Source organism: Astyanax mexicanus, chromosome 15 (assembly GCF_023375975.1).
Source record: "Astyanax mexicanus isolate ESR-SI-001 chromosome 15, AstMex3_surface, whole genome shotgun sequence".
NCBI lineage: Eukaryota > Metazoa > Chordata > Actinopteri > Characiformes > Acestrorhamphidae > Astyanax > Astyanax mexicanus.
Window position 1 is genome coordinate 22594027 of NC_064422.1, and position 22514 is coordinate 22616540.

Genomic DNA, 22514 nt, shown 5'->3' on the forward strand with positions numbered 1-22514 from the left:
TAGCCCTGTGATACCTCATATAGCTACAAAACGTCTCCACTGGGAACTGATATTATGAAGAAACGCTGTAATTAATGATAACGCGGACAGCCTGTTGGTTTTAAAGGATGTGTCGTGGTCGGTATTTCGTTAAAAGAAGCTGTTCTACACGGGTCGTATGATCATTATCAAACCCTCCTAATGGCAGCGATTCAGAGCAGGAGCGCTCATTAATAATAACAGCACAGAGCACACCACAGCTTTATCTGGATGCAGTACTGTTGATATCTAACGTTACCGTCCCCCTGTTTCTCTAAGTGCGCTGCGCCGCGGGTCGCGCGATCATTGTGAAACAGATATCTCAGTTACAACACGCCGCAAAAGCAGAATAGAGTGTTTAAGAGAAGAGAAAATGAAATAAAACGAGAAAAGAGCGCCCCTGAATCTCTGCAGGTCTGCAGGAAATGCTCTCTTTATTACACACACATATACACACACATACACATAACGTCCCCAACACAGGTCCTTGCAGATGCATAAACCCATATTTTTACATTTCGCGATATTATCGTCACAAATTGTACATTAAAAAATAATAATCAACTATAATTATTTGTTTTCGCTAATACAATACAAGCTCAGAGCAGATAGCGATGCGAAAAAGCCTAAAACATTTATCAATAGACGTCGGTCTTCTTCCTGCACGGACCGAGCCTCCCGTCCGCACCGTGTTTCGAATTTAATATGATCGTTTCGGGCACGGAGCTTCGCCGAAAGGGTGCAGAACGAAACGGCGACGTGTGAAAAAATATTGGACCTCCATTGCGCACATTTTATGTCGCTCAGGTTTTCTCGGCGTCGATCTCATATTGGCAGGCTGCGAGCCGCCGAGGGCGCAGATATTTTGCCCTTCCAGGACCGCGCAGCGATCCATTCAAGCCAACAAGTTTGGAGTGAATGTTGAGTTTAATCAATTCAGAGCGTCGAGATGGAGCCCGACTCACTCACGGTATTAGCTATCATCATCTGCTGCTGTTATTTACACCTCGTTTTAGGGGAATTTGGAGCGGTGACAGACTGGTTTAGACATTTAGGTAGAGCGCAGAGAGCCTTGGCTGGGCGATACTGTACAAATAGGGGGAACTGGGGCTGAAAAGTTCAGATTTTATTACTCATTAGTTACTGTGAGCTGCTCCGTGCTGTGTGTTATCGGTGCTGAATGGCGGTGGTGCTGCTCTGTTTATAACCTTATGTTATCGCATTGGCGTTTGTTTGGAGATTTGTGAGCCTGAGCTCATGTCATGAGATTAAACAATATAACGCGTGTGGCTAACCTAGCTATTTATTTAGTTAACGAATTAATGAATGACTTGTTTGTGTTTATGCTGTTTTCTCCTCTCCTCTCTCCCGCAGTGGGTAGGCTCGCCTTGTGGTCTGCACGGACCGTACATTTTCTACAAAGCGTTCAGGTTTAACCTTGAAGGCAAAGCGAGGATTTTATCGCTCGGGGACTTTTTCTTCGTACGGTGTAAACCCGGGGACCCGGTGTGCATAGCGGAGCTCCAGCTGCTGTGGGAGGAAAGGACGAGCAAGCAACTTTTATCCAGCTCTAAACTTTATTTTCTCCCAGAAGACACTCCCCAGGGAAGGACTGTCACTCACGGCGAGGTATTTATTTAGCGTTCGCTTTGTTACGTCTTTGCGTTGAATAATAATCACACCTTTATTATTTTTGCTGGGTTTCTCTCCGCTCGTTTCCTGCTGCTTTCGTAGCGTTGCTTAACGCGTTTGATGTTATGGTTGAATCAGCGTTGGATTAGGTGTTGGTTTTGAACGTTGTACGGTCAACCTTTAATAAACCATAGCTCACTAAAACTAGTAAATCCTGTTATTAACGGAGTGTTAACAATAAACTTACTAATCACTCTAGTAAAGCTACAGAGTATAAAGATACTACCCACCACTAACAGTCTTTTTGATGAAACATGTGATCTCAAAAACACAAAAGTAAATCAAATAGAACATGAACATACCTCCAGGTATGGTGAAGAAGAAGAGGAATTGGTGCCAAATTAAAAAGCAATTACTGCAAATTGAAGTAAAATCACTTTTTCATCCCTCCATCCTACTGTTTTTTTATTGTATGATGATAAAATGTAATGATGAGGACGTTACGTTGATTCAACGTTAAAAGTGTAACGTCTGCACAACCATTTAACAACATTAAATGTTGTTTCAACGACAAACACTCATATTTCAACCACATTTCAACGTTGAAGGTCGGTTGTGTGCCAGCTGGGGAACTAACGCTAATGTTACCACACTTTCCACACTTGCTGTTTATGAGTGTGTATTTTGTATATTTATATATATAACGTTATATGTGCGTGTATAATAATATATGTTGCTGTTTTTGTGTGTTTCACGCCTTGTGTAATTCCGTTTTCTGCTATTTGCTGCTTGTGTTGTTGAATCGCTCTGAATGTGGAGGAGGAGGCATGAGGCGATTTCTAAACTAAGATCATATCAGCTCTGATAGCTCGTCAGATATAAGCTAACCTGGCTATATAACCCCTGACTCGACTCTCTGTGGTGAAACAGACCCACATATGACATGAATACACTGTACCCCTCGACATGTGTGTGGTGTGTGCTGTGTGTTTAGTCGCCCTCCTCACACTCAGACAGAATATGGACATTATGTGTGGTTTCGTTAAAGTGTAAATGTGGTCTTTTTTGGATCTGCGCCGTTTCATATCGCTAGCTTTAGCGAGAACAGTGCGGAAATTACGAAAGGCGAGAGAGTGAGGCTTCTTAGTGTGTGTGTGGTGAGCTAATAATATAACTAACCTAGCTATTAGCTTTTAGTACAGTACTGGCAGGACTGCTGCACACAAATTAACATTAAACATTAACTAAACAACAGCAACATTCAGCCAAAAATACGCTCTAATTTATGGTTTGTAAACGTTACATTATGACCTAGCGTTAACTATATTTATTAGGCTCCACTGTAATATTAGCGCTAGCGCTGTTATTACTGTAGCGCTGTTACGGTTATTGTTTTTTAGGACAAATCGATGAATAAATGGCACCGCTGATCTGATCCACGCTGCATTCACTGCCTTAAAGGCATCGGGTGACATTTATGAAGGTTATTGTGTCAAAAGTGCTGCAGCCTCATCGCTGGGTCTGCTCTGAATCCGCACACAAACACACACACACACACACACACACACACACACACACACACACACACACACACACACATAAACATAAACACGGGCTGTGCATATCTAACTAGTTATCTAATCTATCAATCTCTCTTAAGCGATATGTACAAACCAGGAGAGAAAAAAAGCTAGCTAAATGTCCATTTGTCATGGGGATTTAACCCGTCACATACTGAACGTGTTTAGTTTTCCCCTTCATCTCCGCCTCCTCTCTTCCCCCTCCCCAATTGTGTTGCAATACACGCTTTTATTTTTTTATTTTTTTAGTTCAGCCCAGCTGCTGGCTTACATGCTCTGTACCTGTTTTATCTTGCACTGCCAGTGTAATCAGAGAGAGAGAGAGAGAGAGAGAGAGGCAGGAGACAAAAAAGTCACTGTTGAACTTTTTCTATTGTACTTTTTCTTCCCTCTTCTTTTTTTTTCTCTAGAGGATTCTTTGGTATCAGATTTTCTGTTCATAATCAGCAACAGGTTTTAAACACTGTGCGGACGCTTCACATCTGAACCTGATTAATGTAGACTGAGGAAAAAAGTTTGGGTTTGGGATTCTGTCATTGGTATTGATAGTGTACTGCATCAAAAGTAGAGCTGGACGGTAGTAATTCTGTCTTAAGTATGTTAAGACTGTGGTATGAGTACCACTGGTGGTCCTTGAGGAATCCCAAGGTGCTACACTGGATGACCTCAGGAAAAAAAAACTTATTGCATTAAAATATTAAAAACTGAAATCGTCCACCTGTACATTTCATGTAAATTAAATCAAACCACTTTCAAACTCCACACAAGAGATGAAGAACAATTGGTGAAAGATATGATGTGTAATAAGCATGTGTGTGGTAGATGTGTTCCTGTGAAATGGCTTGTAGGTGGTACTTGGAAGTTTTAGTTTGGTCATTGGTGGTACACGGCCGAAATGTTTGAAAACCTTTGTTATACAGGATGGAAACTTTTTCAGTAACATTGATGTGTTTATAAACACATTTCACATAGTAAGGATGTGTCATATCATGTCGTACGCAATCATATTGGAGTGCATTATTAGTATTACAAAGCTGATAAAGATTCTTGTATTTTTTAACATCTCAGTTAGGGGTGTGCCATATCATATCGTATGCGATAATAACATTAAATTTTTATTTTGTTGTAGTTGTGTATTCTTCTTGAAATATTGTTTTTTTTTTATTCAGTGCTTTGTCATATTGCATATTGTTGTTGCGAAAATACCATGAAATATTGTGATTTCCAATATTTCATTATACATTATTTACAGCATCTGTTGCTGACTAACACTGACAGTCATTACAGGGCGCTTTACTTGAAGTGGCAAATAAAAGTCTCAGATATTTGTAGGTACAGACAAACATATGTTTTTCATATACAACTTACTATATTCATATTCATATCAGAATTATGTCATTATATCAAAAAATGCAAAAAAAAAAAAATTATTATGATATCAACTTTGGCCATATCGTCCAGCCCTAATCAAAAGCAAGCGTGCAAGCCAAGTTGTTGACACAACAGACATGTGAGGTGGACAGGGAGGGGGTGCGATATTAGGCCTCATTAAAATGTAGGCTAAAGGAAGGGGGTGGAACAGGGGGGTAATGATATTTGGGGCACTACTGTCGATACTATCGATAGTATTGTGTATTAAAAGCAAGCAAGCAAGCCAAGCTGTTGACATAACAGATCTCTGAGGTGGAAAGAGGAGGGGTGGTGGTGGTGGTGGTGGTGATGATGATTGGGGGGGGGGCATTAGGACTTAACGCTCTGTTTGTTCACTTGATCAGACCCCCTGTCCTCTTTCCAATTTGACACATGCCCCCTCCTACTCCTCTTCTCTTCCAGCAAGCTTGCCCCATCTCCCCACCTCACTCATGAGCATTGCCAACTATTTGCTTTTCAAATTTATTACACACTCTTGATTGCTGATCTCTCACTGGCAGCGTACAGACAGATAGAGCAGCAAAAAAAATAAAAGAGAGAGAGAGAGAAAAAGAGAGAGAGAGATATAGGATTACAAGGCCCAAGGACAATGCTCTGGACTTTTTTCAGGCTGTTAGCCTACTTCACAGCGCAGGGGAAAGAGATTTTTATCTGTCAGCAGCTGCTGGCCGCCTATTTTTAGGCGGGATGGACGTGTTTAGTCGCGTTTTGCCTAGTCCGGCTGCACTGCACTCCGGTCCTGGACCAAGACCCGAGAGGGATACGCATCGGATACGTCTTTTGTACTTTGTGTCCTTTATGTAGTCGCTAAATGAGACATGCAACATTTAAATAACAATGAGATTGAGTGTCAACCCAACCCCAACCACCTGCAGTAATGTGAGCTGCTCAGCGCCTCCGCCTCTACCGGGCTCGGTGCACTCAGCAGATTGTCCAATTAAATTACATTTGCATTTGCACCCAACACTGCGTCTGCATAAAGTCAGTGTGGGAGAACATGGCGCTGATTTTTTTTCTTTTTTTTTTGTTTCTGTCACTCTGGGCGTCTTGTTCTTAAAATAAATGATATGCAACAGCTCTTTGTGCTCAATACTCTCTCCCTTCGAGCATTTGGAATACATCTCTTTTTTTTTTAAGCCTAAACCACATTCCAAATAGCAGCGATCGCTCACAAGAATAGGTCCAATAATCTTGCTTTTCACTGAAAATGACAGCTGATGTGCTAATGTTTAGTGTATGTTGGTGTGTGTAGATATGTGTGTGTGTGTGTGTATATGCAATCAGTAAATAGCAATGATTGCTGGGATAAAAGCAGGGCACTGTGTTTCCAGATGCTTTTTTGTTTCTACACCCAGGTGATGTAATTTCCCCTCTGGCTGGAGTTAGTCATTCATTAGGAGGATAGCAGTGGTGGCAGTGTAACAGCGCAAGGGCCCGCAGTGTTCAGTGCTCTCTCTCTCTCTCTCTCTCTCTCTCTCTCTCTCTCTCTCTCTCTCTCTCTCTCTCTCTCTCTCTCTCACTCACTCGCTCACCCATCCCCTTTCTGGCACTTGGCCTATAGAATTTAACACTTAGGCCTTGAGCCTAGAGAGGGCAACATTACGCTCTCGTTCAGTCGTGCTGTTCTGCTTTGTGGAGCTAACTGCCTGTATCTGCTCCTGCAGGCATTTCACAAACCTGATCCCCTGAGCACTGTTGTGTTCGTCTCCTTGCAAGGAGTTACCTTTTTTCCCCTCCTCATCTTCTTTTATTCTTTTATCTCTCTAGATTGGATCTTTGCATAAAAGTGGAGCTGTAGTTTTTTTGTGTTTATGATTATTCTTTAGAGCAAATAGATCTGATTTACTTAGAAAAAAAATTTTATTCAGTGAGCAGATACTACTGCTTCCACAGTGGCTTTTTTCTCTCTCTGTGTCTTTCATTCTCTCTCTCTTTCTCTCTCTCCCCCGTATTTAATTGGACCCAGTTGTTCTGCAGCTTTGTTGCTCGCTCTGCTCGTAATATCAGCGATTTGGCAGGAGCGAACGCTGCGTCGACATTGGCAATAGTCTTGAATAGCGCTTATGTGACATAAGGGCAGAACTAAATGGGGGTTTGCGCATTATAAATAGGTTCCATATCAGATTCCAGCAAGCGCCCAACGCTTTCTCTATCTCGCCATAGTTTGCATAGCCGCATGCAACCTGCAGCGCTGCACACAGGCCGACGCAGCACGTGCACTGATAGTGGTCGTGCATTTGCATACAATCTCCATAGTGTCCATGCGCTGTTGCATTGAGTGGATCTAGGGAACGGTGGTAATGTCTAATTAGTTACTACTTTCTCTTCTGTTATTGGAGCAATAAAATAAATAAAAAAACAGCTAGGCCTTTGAGCCTGGGACTTTTGCGGAGGTGAGTTCGTGGCAGGGATCCAAACCCGTCTTTTCTGCCTGGCAGAAGTCCATGTTTGTGTTTTGATGCCTGGGACATATTTATAGTTCAAATGAGATCATCAGTTTTTCCTCTTTCTTTTTTTTCTCTCTCTCTCTCTCTCTCACTCTTTCTAAAGGTAACATTCTTTTTTCTTCAGCTTGAAGTTTTTACGCTTCACATAAGCTGGAGAATGTGACACACAAGTGCCTGATATTGCTTGGCTCAGTCACCTGGTCGCAAACTGAAACAGTAAAAACTGGATTTCCAGGCTGACGGTCAGGGAGTGCTGGGTAGAGCTGTGTGCAGTATTGAGAGTTTAAAACTTGATTAATACTCTATATTTTTGCAAACAATCCAGTACTTTTAGTATTTTAAATTATAATTTATAGAAATAAGTTAAAATGGGTTTGTGTTGATGCAAAGGTTGTTACAGACTTGTTAAAAAGAGATTGATTTTCAGTATTAGCATTATTGAAAAATTTGCTGAGAGCTTCAGATTTAGTTTAAAATATGGATTCATCAGTATGGTCTTACTGATACTGATTATTAATAAACAAGGACATGACAGCCAATATTTGTGCCAAAATTCATTAAGCATAAATGTGATGTTTGTTGTGTGAAAATTCACACCAGTGGAATTCCTGCCCATTACATTGTGAAAATGAAAGTAAGCTTTAGGCTGCAAAATTGTGGATTAATATATTAATTTATTTTAAGTGATCTTTTAATGTAAGCTGACACCTAAGTACTTCTCTCTCATAACTACAGTACTGTCATAATTAACATCACAGTTTCATAGGCCCTACAGTACACTCCTACAGAACCCTGTGGGAGTTCACAAGATATGCTGAAACAAATTGATGCCAAGTATTTTTTCACACTTTGTGCCATTTGTTAATTTGGGGTTTATAAATGGAAATTAATGGGAAAACAATATATATAGCTGTCTAAGTAGTATAATTATTTGTGAGCTTTGGAGCAACATAAGAGGTTGATTTGCTGTCTGCTTTTTCTAATAATGGGGGAAAAAGCTGAATATCGGTTATGATTATTGATCCAGCTAATTATAGGTCGTCCCCTTGTTTAAAATGCATAAGACAAGTAAATAACGAGCATGATTTATTTAGCTGTCTAGTGGGAAGAACCTGGTGATATTGTAGTTATTATGATGCAGGGATTACTTTCCAATAGGCCTGTCTAAATAATTACATTATCGACTTATACATATAATGTTGATCATATATGACGATCTTGATATTGCTGTTATGTGTATTTGCGTATCAGCCTTTAATATTCATTAAAGGCTGATACGGTGTTTTTGTGAATTGGTACCGTATTGCAAACATAATATTACGATACTCACATGGATTGCTATCTTCTGACGCCCCAGGATTTCAATTAAAGAGAGCGAAGCAGTCGAATAAAATCAAGCTATGATAGGATTGTAGCATAATCTGTAATATTATTTAATATTATTTCAGTATTATTGAAAATCAACTAATCAACTGATACTATGTTATTTTTTTGGAAATGACATTGGGCTATTTAGTGTTATCAGCACAGTATAGTAGTATAGTTCTGTACTGAGGTGCATTTTTGAGTTGTATTTTAATCAGCCCTCTGCAATGCTGGTTGTCTGTTAACCACAGGGAGGCCAAACAGCACAAAAAAAGAGAAAAGTCGTTTTGTCGTCTAGGTTTTCGCTCTTGCTGTTTCCCCCCCTGGGGCTCAGAGAACACACATTTGCATTGCGTGTCTTTCTGAGATCTAGTGTTTCATGACAAATGGCTTTAATTTGGTTATATGGTGTCATCATATTTCACAGTACTCCACGGTGCGCCCTCACATCCAAATTCACACAAATGTCTATTGTCTGTATGCTAAGTGGCATTTGATACAGAGCAGATTTCAGTTGCGCATTTGGAAGTTATTTATGTCTCAGCCGATGGTGCTGTTTCCCTGACACCGATAAGTGCTAATTGCAGAAGTATAGATCTGTGCCATACCTCCTCCCAAGTGTGACAAGTGAGAAACAGAATTTGCCGTGATAATACTGTACACAAGAGCTGTACCGCTTTGACGAGGTCCTGCCTAGGGCACTCAATTACCAAGCGGGTATTAAGAAAGTCTTTAACGTGAGCTCTGAGTGTTTTACACATGCGAATACTTATCAAGTATGATGAAACTCTGCTGAAACCTAGAAGGCTTCATCAGAGATATCAGTGCAGGTTACATCTGGGTCACGCCGTCCTGACTGCCCTGTTTTGCTTTCATGTCTCTTAGTCTATTAGCTTGGTTCTCATTTATTTATTTATTTATTTCATTAAATTTTTTGGGTCGAGCATGACAAAGTGATTAACTTGATCTCAGGGTGAGATAAATGAACGTCAGAGAAAAAAGTAGTTCATTTAGAAGTTCTTTCAGCAGGAGCTTCCTCCCGATCCGCAAGCCACATTTTTCATGTTACCAGGTCAATAATTCAATAGGCATGCGAGCAGGTGTACAAATCTGCAATGACCTGGGGAATTCTTGGCCTGACCCCCCGACTCAGTGGAGTGAGACAGACTCAGTGTGATGCTGTTCGAGGGGCTTTGCTGGGCTACTTTACTGCTCCATTCTGGGCAACTGATTACCCCCCCCCCTCCCTCAACTCCCCTTTAAGGTCTAATTACAAGGAGCCAGTTGTTATTACTGCAAAACCCCAACCCCAAACATAAAACACAGCGTACTTCTTTCACCAAACAGAATAAAGCTCTTCAGAGTCCTTCTTAACATACAGTGGGGTCTGAAAGTGTGAGACCACAGTCAAGATCTGTTTTTTTTTATTCATTTTAATCTGGATGTTTTAACATAAAAAAAAACAGTTATGATAATAAGCATAGTAAGGACAAACAAAACATTTCTACATTTGATGCCAAATATTTAAATGTGAGCAACTTTGAGGTATTGATTTTTTTCTACAAGAAGGTCAGATGTGTTTTTGAGTCTATTATTGAATGTAGACTATTCAGAGGCATCTGCACTTCAAAAAATAAGCAAAAAATTCTGGAATTCATATTAAAATTATTAAAAAAAGTTTTTTTTTCTCGAATTGTCACACTGATCGTATTTGCAATAGAAAGAATCAGAAAAAGTTGTATAAATATGGAAAAGGCAAATTAAAAACAAAGCAACAACAAAAAAGGCAGTGTATCTTACATTTACTTTGACTTTTCTGTCATTACAGATACTGTAAACCAAATATAAAGTAGAGATAGGGAATATATTGATATTTTATTGTATCATGACAAAATGAACAATATATATTTTTTAAGAATACAGAGGATATCATCATCTTGTTTAAAGAACACTGATCCATCTGTACATTTAATTACAGAGAAAGTAAAAATAAAGTAAAAATCCTGTTTAATACATGATGTGCTACAAAAAATGTAATCTGCCACACTGTAAACCCATACGTTGTTTAAACTTAAATGATTTAAGTCTGTTTTACATAAAATTGGAAATTTCTAAACAAAACTCAACTATTTTGAGTTAGCTGAACTTTTGTGGGCACATATATACATTCAAACAGAGATCTTAAAGTTGAACCAACTATAACTGAGTTTAGTCTGTTGTCATTGGCAGCTTCTTTTCCATTGGCTTCTGTCACAATCTATTTGCATACTGGGTGTGTCAAACAGTTTCTGACTAACATTCACCATTAGTGTGTAGTTACTCTCCCTGGGCTACCTTACAAATAAATCAAGTTCCCTTTAGACAAGTAAACTCAACTTATCTGGTCTTACAGTATAACAAAAATAAAAAAGTTAAATCAACTTCTCCTTTAGTTGTAATAACTTGATGTTCTAAATTATGTTAACTTAAGTTTTACCCCTTACTTAACTTTTTTAAGGCAACCGGTTTCCTCAAAATTTTAAAGTAAATTCAACTTATCGGGGCTTACAGTGCACTACTGATGCGTTTTCTGCTTGTCAACGCAAGCTAAATACTGTGTATTGTGAAAATGTCTTTAAAAAGTGTGATATAATCTTCTCACTATATCACTCAACTCTCAGTGTGCGATTACATGCACAAAGGGCGGTGGCTTTTATATAAGTCCATATTATGCAGCCGTAAAAATAAGCTTGTCAAATTAATAAAAAAAATTGGTACATTTATATTGCAGAAGTTTGTAGCAACAGTTAGTTTTTTTCTGTGGAACTTTCATTCAGAAATGGCTCATAGAACCACAAGGGCACTGTACAACTTTATTGTTAGAAAATAACACTGTTTTTTAAGCCTTATGTTGACTGTGTCCAAAACTACATCTACTTTTCTGGGCTTGAAGGCATCTGGGATGGATCTTCACACAGTGGAAATGTGTATTGTGGTCAGATGTATTCGTAATTCAGATCGTTTTTGGAAGAAATGGGTGCTGTGTCCTCCAGACCATAAAAAAGGATTATACACGCTGTTATTTATGAGCAACAAGTTCAAAAGTCAGCCTCTGTCACTGTACATTGGAGTTGTGTCAGTACATTTCTGTGATTCAGCATTAATGCAGAAAAGAACCCTGAGATCTTCCAGCAGCATGTGCTGCCTGCACTGGCCTGTCTGCTGTCCTTATCTGTCCCCTGTGTGGAGAATTGTGCCATTAAAAATGAGACAGTGATGGTAAATGCTTTACTGTTCCAAATATTTGTGATTTTTGAAATGTGTTACAGGCTTGAAATGCAGGAACTGATGTAAATTAACAAATTAAATGAAACTGACTAGACATTTTTTTTAATTTTCCACTGTTTATTGTGATTTATTTTCTGATTTGAGCTTGTGATTTCCTTGTTTTATTGTACAATACATTAATGTTAATATACATGCACAGTAATAAATTCCAGATGATGTTGTACCACTTATACAGCTCTGCTATTTATAGGTATATGTTTGAGTAAAATGAACTTTTATTTATTTATTATATAAACTACAGATATTTCTCCCAAATTTCAAATAACAAAAATTGTTATTTATTTGCAGGAAATGAGAAATGGCTGAAATAACAAATAATGCAAAGAAAACAAGTTCATATTCATAAAGATTCATGGCGTTCAGCTCCTTCAGCACAGTATGGTAGACAGACCTACTGTAAAGCAAACTAACAAAAACAGCAGCTCAAGTTCCCCTCTATGAGGTGTATGAACGAGAGCAAAAGGCTACCGGCTCCCGTTGTGTAGGAGTGAAATACTAGAACACTGAAGGCTTATTCTCTTCACTTATACAGCCATAACAAAAGAAACGGCTTTTTAAATGAAGAGTAAACCCAGATTCACGCTGTAAAACAGTGTGATTAATTGTAATTCGTTATTTGAATAGTTAGTATTTTAACAGGCCTAATAAATACATAATGTAATAAGACTGGCAGCAACATTGCGATCAAAGCCAAAGGAGCAGTGTCAGATCTTCAAAGCAGCGGGCTAGAGCTCATGATCTCATAGTAAAGTTTGCTGTGTCGCCATTAGGATTAACAGTGTTTGACCCACTTAGCTTTATAGGGGCATAGAAACAGATGCCTTTGCGCTTAAGTGGTTATTATGCACAGGGCTGCACTCGCTGTTGTGCTGCAATAACTTTAAGGTGCGTAATCTGGAGAGCCCGCAGGGAGGCCATGTTTCCATTTGTGGGGAGAATGAAAAAATGTTGTTTAGACTGCAGTAATACTTGGACTGCAGTCAGAGGAGGAATGCTATGTAAACCTACTGGAATGTGGACGCACCCCCTCCTCCACGGAAAATTAAAGGAAATTAGAGACATCACATTCATATCCTCGCTGCTTTTATTAACAGCTGACCCCACTGACATGGCGACACAGTGTAGCCTGGTTTGAGGCTGTTGTGTAATAATTCTTTCAGCGATTGAAAATAAAAAACAAAAAAAAAAGCTTTTTATGAGGTATGGTTTCATAGCGTAGTGCAAGCCAGTAGATGTTTCAATGTATTGCTCAAGTACAGCTCTGTTGCCCATATGACTCTCTTTTAGTTTTATTTGTTTTAGACAATGGCCTCTATTGTTTACAGAACGCAAGCAGACAAGTAGATAAATCTCATGTTTCAGCTGAAAACCACATTAATTGCATATGGTTTGATCAGCAAATACAATTACTCTTCAAAGTAATGAATGTCAACCTTTATTTCCTATTTTTTGTTTACAAATATGAAAACATATTATTCGGCACTGCCACTATGATCAGGAGATCAGCGGTTCGAATCCTGCTCATGTAGCTTGCCATCTGCTACCGGAGCCCTGAGAGAGCACAACTGGCCTTGCTCTCTCTCTGGGTGGGTAGATGGCGCTCTCTCTCCACATCACTCCAAAGAGTGATGTTGATCAGCACTAGGCGTCTGTGAGCTGATGTATTAGAACCGAGTCGCTGTGCTTTCCTCCGAGTGAGCTGTGATGCTACTCGGCAATGCTACATCAGCAGCAGTTCAAAAAGAGGCAGTGGTGGATTTCACATGTATCGGAGGAGGCATTCACCCTCCTGGTGTTGGGGCATCACTAGCTAACTGGTTAAAGTTAAATCAATAATATTGTAAGACTTAGTGAAATGTTGCTATTCTATTGTTATTATAGATAAATTAATAAAAACAGGGTCTTTCAAAACCTATCAATCATTTAAATTGGCTACATTGATTAATGTGCAGTATTTGCTTCATGATTACAATGTGTGCATGTGCAATAGTCATAGTGCAGGATGTTTAATGCCAACAAAGGCAAACATAGTCAAAACACATGCTGTTTGTGGCTTGATACAAAAAATAGCAATGTTTTTAAAATAGTAACATTAGGATTGAGAAAAGGGTAGTAACATTAGCTGACTAACTTGAACAATGCCTTAGCATTTGTTTGTTTACTAAGACTTTAAAAGACGTCTTCCTTTCTATGTGTATAATGCATTTTTTTCACGTAGTACTGTCAAAATGCTGCACAGTGCATTATGGTGCTCAGAGTCATGAAGAGCCTGCGTGCATCTCCACTCTCTCTATCCGTTATTTGAAATTTCATGGCATTTCATAAAACTCTGAAGCAGCAGCGATGTGCAGTATGGAAAATGGAAACACTGCTATGAGAAAGCTTGCAGCTATTTTCAGGTCTTGTAAAGACTGTACTCCCTGTGATCTGTGTTTTCTTGTCTTGGAAACGTCATGTGGGCAGGAAGAAGTTAGTGACTCTGCAGAGTTACTCCACTAGGAGGGAATGCTGGTGAATCAGTCAAAAGCGCTTGATCGAGTCTGCCGGGACATACTGATGTCTCTGTTCCCCAGATTTTCTTTTCTGTTGTCCTCAAGCAGGTCATGGAGGAGCGCACTTCTTTTTATTGCTTCTTTTGTCAGTTTAACCTAGTTAGTCTTGCAGAGCAATGAGCAATGTTGATGCTAGGAATAGAAATGCTCTGGCAATGTTTGATCACTGTTGTGCTCCCAATTATGACATTTTGCAATAAAACTTGCGTAAGCTGAGTGTCATAATGGAACAAATTATCCAAACTACATTCGGGGCCTTTGTTTGTTTCTGTGCCTCAGACTACTTTCAATTAAACAGTTACATGGTGTTCTGATGGTGTAATTAGATTGCACTGTGAGCGCTGACTCGCTGCTTGCACTTTGCTGCATGTTCTGAGGAACCCACATAGGAACACACACAAGACACACACACATAACACACACACACACACACATATTGTCTCCCCCTTTGCTCTGGATCCCTGTAACCTAGTCTAATGCCTTACCTTTTCTCCCTGCAGGACGAGGTGATCGCAGTGTCAGAGAAGGTCATAGTGAAGTTAGATGACCTGGTGAAATGGACTGTGTGGGAAGCCTCATGCTGGAAGACGGGCCTAAGGGCCATGCCCTTGAAGCCCTCCACGCTCAAGGAGCTGGGCAAGAATGGCCAGAAAGAAGCCCTCCACCGATACAGAGAGTCCACCCTCAACAGCGGCCTCAACTTCAAGGACGTTCTGAGGGAGAAGGCTGAACTAGGTAACAACCATCAGTGGCTTTTATTGTAGTTATTATATATAGCTCACTTTTTGTACTATTTTTAATACAGTAAAAATGCAGAAACCCACAGCTTATAAGGAACTGTGATTGGTTAATACAGTCACACACACGCACACACACTAAACAGTGGTAGACATCATATCAGTGTTCATCACTGATCAGTATCAGCACAGGACAAAGCAGTGGTGCATCATAGCAACAAATAACCTTCCTCTATATGGGTAATGCTGGTAGTTCTGCACTGGTACTACAGGACTTTCTGGGTGTTTAAACTAGAAAATTAGAAAAAACAAAGACAAAATATTGTAAACCTCTAAATATTCTCAGTTTGACAAACTTATATCATTATTGTTGATATTAGCAACAACATGCAGATGCATGCATAGCATTGCATAGTACACTACTTAGTAGTAGTGGTAGTAGTATGTATTGTATTTTTCGCATTATAATACGTCACACCGTGTTATAAGGCACACTATCAATGAATGTCTATTTTCTGGTCTTTTTTCATACATAAGGCGCACTGGATTATAAAGGGCATTTTAAGAGACACTATAAGGAACTTGTAATTCAGCAGGTCTCGCCGCTGGGTGGTGGTGGTGGTGGGGTGGGTAGCTAACTAAGTTAAGTAAAGCTAAGCTAAGTAAACAAAACAGTAATAAAAAATATATATGTTTTAAAGTCAAACGAGCAATGAATGTTAATCTACACAGATTTCTCTCCTGATTATTTGGGTGAGTAAAGCGCTTCTGTTTATGTACAGCTTAGATTAGCGAATTTCTCCAGCTTTAGCAGCTAACTACTCCAGTAGTACCACCAGGGGTTTGCAGCAGGCTACAGGCCGATAATACTCGCCTCTGAAGGGGTAAATAGTGAGCGCAGTGAGTGGCTAATGCTAATGCTATTCCAGCAGTGCTAGTTGGGGGTTAGGAGCAGGCTACAGGTCAATAATACTCACCTCTGAACAGGGAAATAGCAGTTATGGATGGAAATAAAAAAATAATAAAAAAACAGAGAGAGGGAAATCTCCCTATTTAAAAAAATCTGGATATGTGTGAGCATGGCCTAAAATAGAGTTAGCTGAAATTGGACAACCACAAGGTATTTTAGATATTTAATTGTATTTTAAGCTTTGTTTTCATATCTTATTTCCCTCACAATACTAATAGGCTAAGCTTTTACACTATACTATGCAGTATGGGTTTTGTTTTCTGTGATTAATCACACTTTCTTCTGTACTGATTTCTGTCATCTGTATTTTTTTAAATAACCTAAAACATAATTTGTTGTAGATGATTCTGTAATGTAAGTATCATTGCCAGTGTCAGTTCACTGTTGCAGCCCTTTGTTATTGTGAAATTTGATGTGCAAAGAGGATGTGCAAAATTACATGAAACAGGCAGTGGCAAATAACTGTGGCAAATATCAGCTTATTCACGCAAGCCCAAGTTCTGATTCAGTCTAACCACTGTCAGGAAAGCACTGGTAAAGTGAGACTTTGACTCTGTTTCATTGCTTATTTTTGCAAATCATACTCCTGGTTATGGCAAGCATAGTCTTTAATAGTTTAGTAAAAAGATCAATGTTGTGATTACCATTAAAACCAATATATTGTTCAGCTTTGGCTGAACCATGAAGCATGAAGCATGAAGGTCTTTATTTATATCACCTTAGGGCTTTATTATTCATATAATACATTGAGGCATACAATACTCTTAAGCTGTAGCATATATAACTACAGTGGTATTTAATCAATTTTTTCCATAGCATAGCAAAGCTTAAACGAGTGGCAAATGGCCCTGTAATCCCCATCATTCCAGCCGGAGCCCTCAGTCGTACAGGACCTTAAAAGAACCTGATGCTGAGACAATGTCGATACTACGACGCCAGTATTCGAGGCCATCCTTCTCACTCGCTTCAAGGCTATCTTGTATAAGAAGGCCAAGCTGCCAGGGCTTTATGACAGCACTCCTCATTCATAAGCGCTCGACAGATTCAAAGAAAGGACTGACTGTAGATAAAGCGCGCTGCACTCCGGCCGGTGTTTACCTCCTGGTGCGGAAAAATGTACTCCCTAAGACCCACGATCAATCATCAGGAGCTCTTAATCGCTCAAATATTTGCAACCCATTTCAAGTGGGCATTTAACCTGCATCCCAGAGCCAAGCAGTGTTTGTAGTTAGCCGAGACAAACAGGATGTCTTTACAGATATAAGTGCCGTAGTCTTGTTCGTGTTCTTTGGCCGACTTGGTAAACTGCCACAGAGAAACACAGACATTTTCAAAGCTACTTTTGCTAACCGAGAATGGAGCTGAGCTGCTACCAGGTTGGGTAAGCAGTTGTCTGAACCAGTGCTGGGAAAAATCATATATCACAATATAGAATTTATGGGATTTTATATCATGATAACAATATATATATCATGATATACCACATTTGAGTATGTTTTCAGTTATTCTTCTATAAAAAAATATGACAAAATAATATCATTGCTTAATTTTTCCTTTTTACATTTTGGACATTAAACCAAACTTTCACAAATGAGAATGCACTACTACTACCTTTTAGTGCAGCAATATGTATGAATCAATTAAAAACAGATGAGGTAGATGCAGTAGCTAATTAAAAAAAAATACAGGTGTTTAAATTAAGTAATCAAAATAAACTCAATTAACATTTTTTAAAGGTTCCGTCAAATAACGTAAAGCATCGTCATGTCGCAAAACCACATTATGGAGCTTTTTTTGCGAAGATTACTTTATTATCACTTATATAAACCGAGTTTATGCAAAGTGACCACGGCAATATATATTTGCATGAATAATTTATGAAATTACTGTAGAAACAATAGGGAAGTAGGACGATAGACACTTTTCTATCGTCCCCGCGTTATTTATCGTCATATCGCACTTAACTAGTCTGAACCCTTTGGGGTTCATCACAGTGCGGAAGCCTTGTACAGTTTTCAGTGTGGTGTCAACTGAAAGTTCAGAATCCAAGTGAGAGAATCTGTGGATTCTAAACTTTTTTAATTGACATCAAATTGAATACTGTAGAAGACAATGCTTTTATTTAAAATTATTGCGAGCACATGCAAATTAGTTGTAAATGTGAATTTGTGGCTAAATTAACACTTTTAATGTTAAACTAACACAGGATGTGTGCAATTTTGGCGCTTACAGTGGTAATTCAACACAAGCAGTGTTGATTTAACACTGAAAAATGTACTTGGTATAGAATGGTTACACTGAAAAAACTGCCATTAACCTCCGTATTTAGTCTCTGAGTGTAAATATGCAAGGTCATCTTCAAGTTATGAAATAAAATGCATTCAGATTGTTGTTAGAACTTTCCTTTACCCTATTCTCCTGGGTAATCCATAATATACTGTAAACCCAGATCATTACTCAACTATTTTGAGTTAGATAAATGTTTGTATGCGCAAATACATTCAAACGGAGATCTTTGAGTTGAACCAACTTATAAAAACTGAGTTTAGTCTGTTGCCATTAACAGCTTCTTTTCCATTGGCTTCTGTCACAATCCATTTGCATACTGGGTGTGTTCCCCAGTTTCTGACACTTCACATCAGTGTGTAGTGATTCCCCCTGGGATACCATAGGTACAGTTGTAGATCATATATTATGATTTATAGCTTGGCCTCTGTGTTGTAGGCTGTAAGAACAAGCATCACTTTGTGAGCTGCAGTAACTCTGTGTTGGCTGTGCTCACAGTACTGTTAATTCTGTACTGTTTTCTTTTTTATCTACTTTTCTGTTAGTATTTAAATATAAATTTTCAATTTTTACTCATATGACCATCACATTCAAAGTAGAATTACTATGCAAAGCAATTGATATAAATAGTTAAAAAAAATAATATATTATTTTATAAAATAATATATTTGTGTTCTGGTTAGATTGGTGGAAATTATATTAATTATGTAATTCCTACTAAGACCAATGTAGTATACAGTACTTGAGTAAAAAAAATATATAAATTCAAGAAAATCTTAATTTTAAACATAGATGTATATGTGTTTGTTAAGTTCAATGGACTTAAAAATGATATTACATGAACGTGAAATTTATTAGGTGATCAGTTAAAACAAAAGTTTTGAGTTTAGTCAACTAATTGGGTTTACAGTCTAATCGTTTTTTGCAAATGAAGAAATGAATACAGAGAAGAGAATCTACTCTGTATTAAAGTTAACTCTAGCCAGGCTCTGAGTGGTCCAGCTGACTAAGGCCCCGTCACTGTGACCCAAGTCTTGCCGGTTTGAATCTCAGATCATGCTGCAAGTCATCAGCAGCCAGAGTCCGAGCGAGCACAACTGACCCTGCTCTTTCTGGGTGGGTAGATGCTCAGTGTTCTTTCCTCACATCACTACAGTATAATATTGTTCAGACCTTGAGTAAAATCACACACACAACCTGTCATTGAGTAAAAAGACAGCCACACAGTTTGTATTTTTGGACTGAAACCATTGACCTATATGAGTGTTTCTATGCAAGTTCATGTAGCCCTGAACTGAAATAAGAGCCAGTGACTGTTGTGACAAAATTCAATGACTAGAAACATGATTTCCCTGTGATAGTTTTATTAAGAGCATTTACTTTGTTACATATGTCCATTTTTTCAACTAATCCAGTCTGAATAGAGATTAAATCAGTCTGCATTTGTCATATCTGTGTTTTTCTCCCTCCTCCTGTGGGAAAATTACAGATAAATTATGGATTTCCACATAACTCAGCTTTCATCTGATAATTTTAGTCTTGTCCAGATATGAATATCTCTGTTTACTCTTTCAGTTGGTGTCTAGCATTAAAAAAAGAAAGGTTATTGGAGTCGTATTTAGTCTCTGAGCACATGTATCAGAGATCTTTCACAAAAAATTAAACACTTTCTGACTTCCCAATAGACCAATAAACTTCCTGAAATGAAGATGAAGTGAAAATGAAATCAAATTATTGTTGGTATTTTGCTTCACTCTAACCTTTATATGAGAGTCGTTGACATGCAGATATGTTATGATGTTATATAATAAATATGATCACGTGACCATGAGTTGCCAACCTGAACGTACTGAACATGACCTGTTGTGATTTTATTGACATGTGTAAGCAAGAGTTTTATCACTGAGGAGAGATAATAAAAATAAACCGTTTTTATTACAGATGTTGCAGTTAAACACTAGTTCATTTCTGAAACTAAATAGGGCTTCTGAAACCAAAGTGAGAAGTGAGACACCTGATAAACCTGATAAAGAATGTAAATAAAATATAAGTATAGTTCTTTATAAAACCGACTGTGTAGTTAATGTGTAATTATATAAGCTGTAAAAGGTTACATTTTCTGTTGCTCCAATTTGGTGTTTGTGAGTGTGATTATAGCAGGTAATCTATATATTTTGTTAAATTGTCATGAGAAGTGGACCAATAGAAATGCTCTAAAATGACTTGCCATTTGGGAAATATGAGTCCACTTCAGTTTCTGAATCAGTTTCTCTGATGTTGCTATGTATGGGTATTTGAGTAAAATGGATATTGTTGTTTTATTTAATAAACTACAGACAACATTTTTCCCAAATTCCAAATAAAAATATTGTAATTTAAAGCATTTATTTGCAGGAAATGAGAAATGACTGACATTACAAAAAGATGCAGAACTAATAGACTTTAAATAATGCAAGGAGAACAAGTTCATATTCATAAAGTTCAGAAATCAATATTTGCTGGAATAACCCTGGTTTTTAATCACAGTTTTTATGCGTGTTCTTCTCCACCAGTCTTACACACTGCTTTTGAATAACTTTATGCTACTCCTGCTCCAAAACGTCAAGCAGTTCTGCTTGGTTTGATGGCTTGTGATCATCCATCTTCCTCTTGATTATATTCCAGAGGTTTTAATTAGGTAAAATCAAAGAAATTAAGTGGTCTCTATTTTTTTCTAGAGCTTTATATATTGAATCAACAGTATGTTTAGACTGTTCAAAGTTAATGGCAATGCTACACTAATGTGACTTAATGTGGAATCACCTTTAATTTAAAATACAACTGCAGTGCTTCTGTAGTTCATCAAATAACAAATGATGCCAGTAATTATATAATACGTGTAGTATATGTAATTAAAAAATAAATACTTGAACACATCCAATTAAAAAGCAAAATGCCAGTAATAATGCTAGACTCATGCCCTCTCCTCATTAGTATTCCCTCCAGTTCCCTCTCCTTTTCTTTTGTTTACATCTCTCTTGTTCGGCTCTGAACAATATGGTGTCTAAACGTTCATTAATTTATGAGCGTGCGTTTCTCTGCGTGATTGTGTTTCATCTCTGATTGCATTGTTAAGAGAGGGGGGAAAAAAGAAGATGCCAAGTAAAGTGTTACCAGCATGTTCGCTGTTTTTATTTTTTTATTATTTTTTTTTATTGCGTTGTAGAGTACAGTTTGAAGCAACACATTTATACATCTGTAACATGCTTCAGTTTTCGCTGAGTCCTTCGCCGCGGAGCGTAAACGCGGTGGTGCGAGCTTTACGGCCGTATAAATATGTCGTTTTGGCTGCTTTCCCGTTCCTGCATAGCAGATACCTCCTGTAAGCCGAGGAATGGCCAAACCGGAATATCTATGTACTGTGTTTTATTTATTTATTTATTTTTAATTTTTTTGTGAAGTGCCTTATTTTTAGTAGTCGAAGGGCTGGAACTGCGAAGTGTTCACTTTTCTCTTTTTTTTTCTTTTTTTTTTTCTCTGCTCCAGACCAACAGATTGAAAAGACATCTAAGAGAGCTATACTTACATATTTCCCCATTTAGCGGCAGGGAGTAATTATACAGCAGTGGACGGGGCTGACTTTGCCAGTTGCTGGGATTTGCATACAGCTTTGTTTCAGTCCGTGGAAGCAAATGTTAAATTGCCCTTGAATTGGCTGATGTATTAGCTGCCTATGCCGAGATTAGATAGGGGAATCAATAATGGATGCTTTGTCACTTAAGCTTACATGGAGGCTACAGCTGCGATGCGAATCGATAGGAGGGCAACAACAATACACAAAAAAAAAAAAGATGCGTGATTTATTTACTGACACTCTCCTAACCTTATTATATCTGCATATTGGGAGGATGCGCTTCTCTAATGTTAATAAGTTGCTTTTTAATGACAGTATTAGCCTGTTTATGTTGTCAGGATTCTCAATGCACTTACTCAAAGTGCCTGCAGATACGCTTGGTAAGCAAAATCTGCTGGCGGAGGACCAGAGGCCATCTCTGTTTCTGTGTGTGTGTGTGTGTGTGTTTGTGTGTCTCTCTCCCTCTCAATTTTCTTTGTTACCCACAGAAAGAAAGGGATCATTCAGCAGGGCAGCGCTTTTCAGTTGCAGAAAGCCGACTTAAAAAGCAGCTCCG

At 38.4% G+C, this 22514-nt stretch overlaps 1 protein-coding gene across 1 annotated transcript in view; it reads left to right on the forward strand.

The window, feature by feature from the left end:
* Window positions 1-893: 893 nt before the first annotated feature.
* arid5b (AT-rich interaction domain 5B) overlaps window positions 894-22514 on the forward strand; it is a 135702-nt gene continuing 114081 nt past the window's right edge. The window contains exons 1-3 of the mRNA XM_022669199.2: window positions 894-988; window positions 1393-1647; window positions 14853-15087. Coding sequence (XP_022524920.2) covers window positions 968-988; window positions 1393-1647; window positions 14853-15087 — 511 coding nt within the window. The 5' untranslated portion in view covers window positions 894-967. The remainder of the gene's footprint in view (window positions 989-1392; window positions 1648-14852; window positions 15088-22514) is intronic.